The sequence below is a fragment of the Callorhinus ursinus genome, unplaced genomic scaffold (assembly GCF_003265705.2).
Source record: "Callorhinus ursinus isolate GAN/ISIS: 27379988/994484 unplaced genomic scaffold, GSC_fseal_2.0 scaffold42, whole genome shotgun sequence".
NCBI classification, from domain to species: Eukaryota; Metazoa; Chordata; class Mammalia; order Carnivora; family Otariidae; genus Callorhinus; species Callorhinus ursinus.
In genome coordinates this window covers 1,149,901-1,157,841 of record NW_027397104.1, presented here as the reverse complement: position 1 = coordinate 1,157,841, position 7,941 = coordinate 1,149,901, and the positions used below count along the sequence as shown (strand labels likewise).

General features: G+C 53.0%; 1 protein-coding gene across 1 annotated transcript; it reads left to right on the top strand.

Moving 5' to 3' along the window:
• The first annotated feature begins 3,331 nt into the window (after positions 1–3,331).
• CCIN (calicin) lies at positions 3,332–5,270 on the top strand. The gene has a single exon (XM_025852932.2). The coding sequence runs from the start codon at positions 3,453–3,455 to the stop codon at positions 5,217–5,219; it is 1,767 nt and encodes a 588-aa protein (XP_025708717.1). The 5' UTR covers positions 3,332–3,452; the 3' UTR covers positions 5,220–5,270.
• The last annotated feature ends 2,671 nt before the right edge of the window (positions 5,271–7,941 follow it).

The following is a 7,941-nucleotide window of genomic DNA, read 5'->3' as shown; positions in this document are numbered from 1 at the left end:
GCCAAAAATGCTGAGCTGGGCCAGGAGCGGAGGGTGGGTGGAATAAAAAGACCGGGCTGAGGGCGCCTGGGTGGCTCAGTTGGTTGAGTGACTGCCTTCGGCTCAGGTCACGATCCTGGCGTCCCGGGATCGAGTCCCGCATCGGGCTCCCTGCTCGGCGGGGAGTCTGCTTCTCCCTCTGACCCTCTGACCCTCTTCCCTCTCGTGCTCTCTCTCTCTCATTCTCTCTCTCTCTCAAATAAATAAAATAAAATCTTTAAAAAAAAAAAAAAGACTGGGCTGAGGCCACACCTGGGCAGCCACCATGAGCAACAGGGACTGAATGACCAGTCAGTGGACTTCCTGGTGGTTCCTAGGGAGACCTTGCACGCAATACACATACACAACCAGGGGGTGGACACTGGCATGCAGCCAAGCTCTTGAGGCTGGCATCTGTTTCCTCAGTTGGCTGGAGAAAGATAAAAGCTGACCAGAAGAGCTTTCTAGGCTGAAGAAAAGCCAGGCAACAAAGCTGGCTGAGCAGGTGGGCACTAATTTTACTTCTTCAGTGGATTTCTTAAAGACAGCAACTCCCACAGTTCAATTAGAGCAGAGGACAAGCCAGATTGCCAGCTCTCCTTTGTAGCCAGAGAACCGAGGAAGGAGTCAGGGACCCCAGCTCCAAGCTCTAGCCCCGTGCTCTCAGAGTTATGCGCCCTTCCGCACTCTGGGCTGCAGTCCGTCCAGCTGTACAAAGCCCTGGCACATGGAGTTAAGTCTACTGGACCTTCTCAGGCCCATGACACCCCCTATGCCCAACTTTCTCAACTGGAGAGACCTTCCTGCCCTTGTGGTCTGGCTCTTGAAACAAAAGCAAAGGGGCCCAGCCACCTACTCCACCAAAGTGCCCCAGGTCGTGGGAGCCAAGGGGCAGATGCAACAACAGGCCTGACTCCACCCATGCTCTACTCTTGGTTGGAATGCCCCAGGAGGTGAGGTCGGCCAGTCTCTCGCCAGGGCAGGCCTAGATGCCAATAGGAATGAAAAGGTGTCTGGTATCAACACCAAGAGGTCTCGCCTGTGCCTAAATTGCTGCCACCCCTCGCGAGATCAGGGCTGGCGAAGCCTTTAGAGCTCAGTTAATCTCACATGGAGAAAACAGAGAAGAACCCACCCAGACCACACAGCTAGTCTGGGGGAGAGGCTGAAATCTAAGCGTTTTCATGGGGGAAAACAGAAGGTCTTAGCTTTGTGCAGATATCCATCAAGAGACTGAGGGCCTCTATACCATTCGGGAATCAAGGTGAACAGATTCAGCATTAAAATGTAAGTACTTTGGGGCGCAGGGTGGCTCAGTCGTTAGGGGTCTGCCTTCGGCTCAGGTCATGATCCCAGGGTCCTGGGATTGAGCCCCTCATCGGGCTCCTGCTCGGCGGGAAGTCTGCTTCTCCCTCTCCCACTCCCCCTGCTTGGGTTCCCTCTCTCGCTGTGTCTCCCTCTGTCAAATAAATAAATAAAATCTTTTAAAAAAACAAAAACAAAAAACGTTAAGTACTTTTGAATCGTTTTCAAGTTGCCAAATCCCCAAAGAAAAAGCCAGGTCGGATATGGAAGAACGAGGTGCAGAGACGCTGAATGATCCCCTGACTAAGGGAGGGAAGGAAAGGGCAGGCGCGCTCCCATTCCCCAAGCGCCAGGCGCCACTCTTCCTTGTAGGGGCGCTAAGGACGACCTAAGGGTCAGGGGTGGCGCTTGGGGCCCAGGTCCTCTCGGTACCATGTGGCCATCGCCGCAAAGGCCTTCGAGTTGAGCCCCTGGCCGGGAGCCCCCCAAGGCTGGTCCGGGGTGGGGCCCCTGGGCTCTCCCACTCTCGGCAGAAGCCGTCCGCCCTCCGTGGGGGCTCCGGCTGACCCTTAGGCCTTCCTCGGCACGGGCACTCCGGGAACCCCACGCCCGCCCGGGGGCGGCGGAGTCTGCGGGCACCCCACCCGGCAGGGGGCCCAGGGGTGACGCCCCGAGTCAGAGACGGCTTGTCTGCCGGGCTCCGCACCCCACCTGTAAAGCGGGCACAGGCGGCTTTGTGGTGAACGTGGGAGGCCCTGCCACGGGCATTCCAGTCGCCGCAGGCGGCCGGGCGCGAGGGAGCCCCGCGGCCAGGGGGCCGGGGAGGCTGGGAGGGGGGCGCTGCTGCCGGGGCCTGCGAGCCCGAGGTGGCCCTCCAGCTCCACCGCGTGGCCGGACGAGGCTCGCGGAGCCCGCCCAAACGGGGCGCGGGATTCCGGAGGGATTCCAGACTCCCCCCAACCCCCAACCAAACACCAACCGGACGGCGACAGGTATTTACGTACAAAGGGAGCAGCCAAGGACACCGGCGCTGGATGAACTAAGATGATTATCAATAAAGTAACGGCAGCTAACATTTACTGAACGTTTGCTACAAGCCAAACATTGTTACTTAACGGGCTCTAATCATTTTCTCGTTTAATAATCTTCAAAGCGGGTACTATTACTCCCATGTCACAGATGAGGAAACTGAGGTTTAGAGAGTCTGAGCCACTTGTCCAAGTCGACGTTTGATGGAGAGAGCTGACCCACCACAGCCCCCAAAGTTGCATGACCACAGACATGAAAATGTGGACAGAAGGTCCCAGTTTGCTGTGGAACTGAAATCATCAGGGCTTCAGAGGCCCTCCCATCCCCCCGTGTGGGGCTAACTCCTCTATCCCTACTCCAGCCAGTGGTCTCTACCTCTCCCTCTATTTTAAAGAATGATGTCGATGGCTACAAAATTCAGAAGGCAAGGGACAGAGCCTGAAATTCTTCTCTGATGGCCAGGAGCCTTGGCAGAGAAAGGTACCTAGAGGCCTGAGAAACAGAGACTGAGGAGAGTTAGGTAGTTAGGAGCTCTCTGGAAAGATGAAGAGTACTGAGTTATAGAAGGCTTGGCTTCCAGGCCCTGGTCTGATTCCAACCTGCTGTGTGATCTTGGGCAAGTTCCTTCTCTTCTCTGGGCCTGTTTCCCTCCTGTACATGGAAGGATCCTTCTAGATCCAAAAATCTCTTATCTTCCCCCACCTTCCCCTTTTCCCTTCCCATACCTCCCGCACCCAGACTGGCTCAGACATTCCAAAAATAGCCTTGAACTGAGTTTTAAAAGCCCCAGGTAAGAGCCCCGCAACCCGTCTCTGAGATTCTCCTGAGCTCTGGGCCCAGGGCTTTAAATCTGGCAGGGTATCTAGCCTTGGCAGGTTGGAGCCATCAGAGGCGAGAAAGGTCCTGTGCCTCTGAGAAAGGCCTCAGGGGCTGGCATTGTGATGACCTCATCCATTCTATGACATCACCCTCTCTCCCAGCCCCCCTCCTCCCTGATCAACTGCTCTGCAAACAACCATCACTCTGAATCCCAAAGGCCTGAGAACGTCTGTTCTCCAGTACCTGCTGCTGATCTTCTGCCTCAGCCAGCAAGAAGCACCATGAAATTGGAATTCACGGAGAAAAACTACAACAGCTTTGTGCTGCAGAACCTGAACAAACAGAGGAAACGCAAAGAGTACTGGGACATGGCCCTGACTGTGGACCACCATGTTTTCTTTGCACATCGCAACGTGCTGGCTGCTGTCTCCCCACTGGTGAAGAGCCTCATCTCCAGCAATGACATGAAGACCACCGATGAGCTCTTTATCACCATTGACCCCAACTACCTGAGTCCGGCCACGGTGGACCAGCTCCTGGACTACTTCTACAGTGGCAAGGTGGTGATCTCAGAGCAGAACGTGGAGGAGCTCCTTCGCGGGGCCCAGTATTTCAACACACCACGCCTTCGAATCCACTGTAACGACTTCCTGATTAAGTCCATCCGCCGTGCGAACTGCTTGCGCTACCTCTTCTTGGCTGAGTTGTTTGAGCTCAAAGAAGTATCAGACTTGGCCTACTCTGGCATTCGTGACAACTTCCACTACTGGGCCAGTCCTGAGGGCTGTATGCACTTCATGCGCTGTCCACCTGTCATCTTTGGCCGCCTGCTCCGAGATGAAAACTTGCATGTGCTCAACGAGGACCAGGCTCTCAGTGCACTCATCAATTGGGTGTACTTCAGGAAGGATGAGCGGGAGAAGTATTTCAAGAAGTTCTTCAACTACATCAATCTTAATGCCGTCTCCAACAAGACACTGATGTTTGCCAGCAACAAGTTGATGGGCATGGAGAACAGCTCAGCCCATGCAACCCTGATTGAGAGTGTCCTCATGGACCGTAAGCAGGAGAGGCCATCCAGCTTGTTGAGCTACCAGCGGAAAGGGGCCCTGCTTGATTCGGTGGTCATCCTGGGTGGCCAAAAGGCCCATGGCAAGTTCAATGATGGAGTGTTTGCCTACATCATCCAGGAGAACCTGTGGCTGAAGCTGTCAGAGATGCCCTATCGGGCGGCAGCACTTAGTGCCACCTCTGCTGGTCGCTACATCTACATCTCTGGTGGTACCACTGAGCAGATTTCCGGGCTGAAGACGGCTTGGCGGTATGACATGGATGACAACTCCTGGACCAAGTTGCCAGACCTGCCGATCGGGCTTGTCTTCCACACCATGGTGACCTGCGGGGGGACAGTGTACTCAGTGGGTGGAAGCATTGCTCCAAGGCGGTATGTCTCTAACATCTATCGCTATGATGAGCGCAAGGAGGCCTGGTGCCTGGCAGGGAAGATGAGCATCCCTATGGATGGCACAGCCGTGATCACCAAGGGTGACCGGAACCTGTACATTGTCACAGGGCGGTGCTTGGTGAAAGGCTATATTTCCCGGGTTGGAGTGGTGGACTGCTTTGACACCAACACTGGGGATGTGGTCCAGTGTATCACCTTCCCCATTGAGTTCAACCACAGGCCCCTGCTCTCTTTCCATCAGGACAACATCCTCTGTGTGCACAGCCACCGGCAGAGTGTGGAAATCAACCTGCAGAAGATAAAGGCCAACAAGACGACCACCTCGGTGCCTCTCTTGCCCAACAACTGCCCCTTAGATGTGTCCCATGCTATATGCTCCATTGGAGAGAGCAGAGTGTTTGTATGTGGGGGTGTCACCGCAGCCAGCGAAGTCCAGACAAAGGACTACACCATCAACCCAAACGCCTACTTGTTGGACCAAAAGACAGGCGAGTGGAAGACCCTGGCCCCCCCACCAGAGGCACTGGACTGTCCTGCCTGCTGTCTAGCCAAGCTACCTTGCAAGATTCTTCAAAGGATTTAAACAACTTTTTAAGTGGGAGAATAAGTAAATGCATTATTATTAACAATTTAATGAGAGAGTGGAAGATGGCCTGTTGGTTCCTTCTTAGTGTTCCAGTCTGTTTGGCCCTGAAAGTGGAGATCCTGGGCTGGGGCTGCTCCCAGTGGGTGGAAATTCAGGGCGACTCTGTCATTGGAGGGATCCAAGCTGAGGCTGGAATGGAATCCCTGGTGGGTGGGACTGAAGCATCTCCTGGGCACTGGCCAGGGTGGTCTCTGGAAAGCCCCCTACTATCCCCTATAGTTCTCTCGCCAGCATCTGCTAGACGGACAGATAAAGTGTTTGCTTAGAGTTATGAAGCCTCAGGCTCCTCCAACACTCACTGCCCTCGAGTCTGTCCGGGAAGACAGGGGAGGGCCCATGCCAGGTTTGGGACAGGAAACTCATGGGCTGGGCTGGGGGGTGGGGGTGGAGAAAATGGTGCGGGAAAGGCTCAGGGAGGGGGACAGCGGGAACAGAGGAGGCAGGGTTACTTGGCCGTTGTACCTGCCCATGCAGCTGTGCTGTGTTTGAGTCTTATTTGTGGGGAAGTTGGGGGGTTACTTACAACTATTTTCAGTAAGCAAAGTACATCGGGAACTTTCTCGAGGAATACAGGGCCTGAGGGACTGGGAGTGAGAGATCAGTAAAGGGAGAAAAAAGAAATCTATGCAGTAGTCCCCCCTTATCTGCGGTTTTACTTCCTGTGGTCAGCTGTTGTCCAGAAGCAGACGATCTTGCTTCGGACGAATCCTCGGAAGGTCGGCCTTAGCCCTACACTACGTCACAACGCCCCCGTCATGCCCCTCACCTCATCTCTTCACGTAGGCAGGTTAGCATCTCCCATCGTTACAAGAAGGGGGAGTACAGCACAATAAGACGTTTTGAGAGAGCAGGAGAGGCCACATTCACATGACTTTATTACAGTAAATTGTTAAATTTGTTCTATTACTCATTATTGCTGTTATTCTCTCACTGTGCCTAATTTGTAAATTAAACGTTATCATAGGTGTGTGTGTGTGTATATAGGAAAAAACATAGTATATAGAGGGTTTGGCACTATCTGCAGTTGCAGGCAGCTGCCAGGGGTCTTGGAACGGACCCCCTGCAGATAAGGGGGGACTACTGTATCTCTGTTGGGGAGAACCTTGGGGATGAGAGAGAGACAGGGTGGTGTAGTAGCTGGGAGCATGGCCACTGGGGCTTAAAACCCGTTCCACCACCTGCTGGGTAATCCTGGCCAAACTACTTCAGGTCTCTGTGCCTTTGTTTCCTTGTCTGCAAAAGAGGGAGAGTAAGAGTGCCTACCTCCTAGGGTGATGCAAAGCCTAAATGAGTTAATACGTGCAGAATACCTAGGACGGTTCCTGGCGTTATTACGGTGCCACAGGAGAATATTTTTTTTTAAAGGAACAAAAAAAGAAAAGAGGAGTGTGGCAAGGGTCCAGGTTCTTGAGCCTTTATATCAAGTAAGATCCCCTGAAAGGCTCTTAGAGACTCCCTCCCTCGAAGCCTTGGTGAGCTTTCCTCAATTCTAACTATCTCTGTTTCCCTTTCACCCAGTGGTGTACTAATCTATAATCCTCCACAACTGAGAGGAAATTACCAAGTCCTTGAGAAACATATTCGATCCTCATTTATCCACTCGTTCAGGAATTTACTTATTCATCTATTCATCAACTCGCACACGCACACGCACACCGTTCCCTGAGGCCTCTCTGTGCAGACAAAGACGATCCATGTCCCAGCAAGGGACTATCTAGAGCAGTTCTGTGCAATAGACACGTAACGCAAGCCACATACGTAATTTAAAGTTTTCTAGAAGCTTCATTACAAAAGTAATAATAAACAGGTGAAGTTACTTTTAATAATATTTTATTTAACCCAATAGATCCAAATATTATTTAAATAAATAATCAGTGTAAACATTTATTAATGAGATATTTACGTTATTTTTTTTCATATTAAGTCTTTGGAATCGTGTGTATATTTTACACTTAGAGCACAAATGGATTTGGACTAACCAAATACATAAGGCCCCAGGAGGCTAGGGGCTACTGTATTAGATGGTGCAGGACAGTTTAGATAGCTTCCTGGCTCAAACCTGCTCCATCCCCTTCTTTCTCCCTCTCAGTCCTGTTCGACCGGCTCAGCACCATCTTCTTGACCTCTCCGCTGGGTGGCCACTTGCTTCAAAGCCCACCTTCTGCCCAAGTCTTACTTTGCTCCCTGAACGTGAGGACCTTGGACTTCACAGCTGACCCTCTCTTTTCTGGAACTTCCCCCACCTTTCTCACTTCTTCGACGCAGGACAGCCCCCAGCTCCGCGGGCCTCACTGCCATTCTCCAGCTGGAAGCACGGAAGGGTCCTACAGATCCAAGCCGCTCAGCCCGGCTTCCCCCACCCCGAGCCCACAGGCTTGTCTGACTCCGGATGCCGTTCCCCGCAGCTGATTCTCTAGGCCTCTCTGGTGTCCGGAGGCCTTACTCTTCTCCCCACCTCCTTCTCAACGGCTTACCTCTCATTCTGCCACCAGACCTCCAGAGAAAGAGAGGTCACATGATCTGAGCTCCACGAAGAGTCCCACATCCCCCAAAACTCTCCCGAGCTTCTGCTGCTTCCCTGCCACTCAGAGGAAGCAGTGTCCTCCCACGATTCAACGCCGATCCCCCTCCCCTCGCTCTCCATTTTGTCACCTCGCAG

Coding starts and splice junctions, on each gene's coding strand:
- CCIN (XM_025852932.2), top strand. CDS start 3,453: ATGAAATTGGAATTCACGGAGAAAAACTACAACAGCTTTGTGCTGCAG.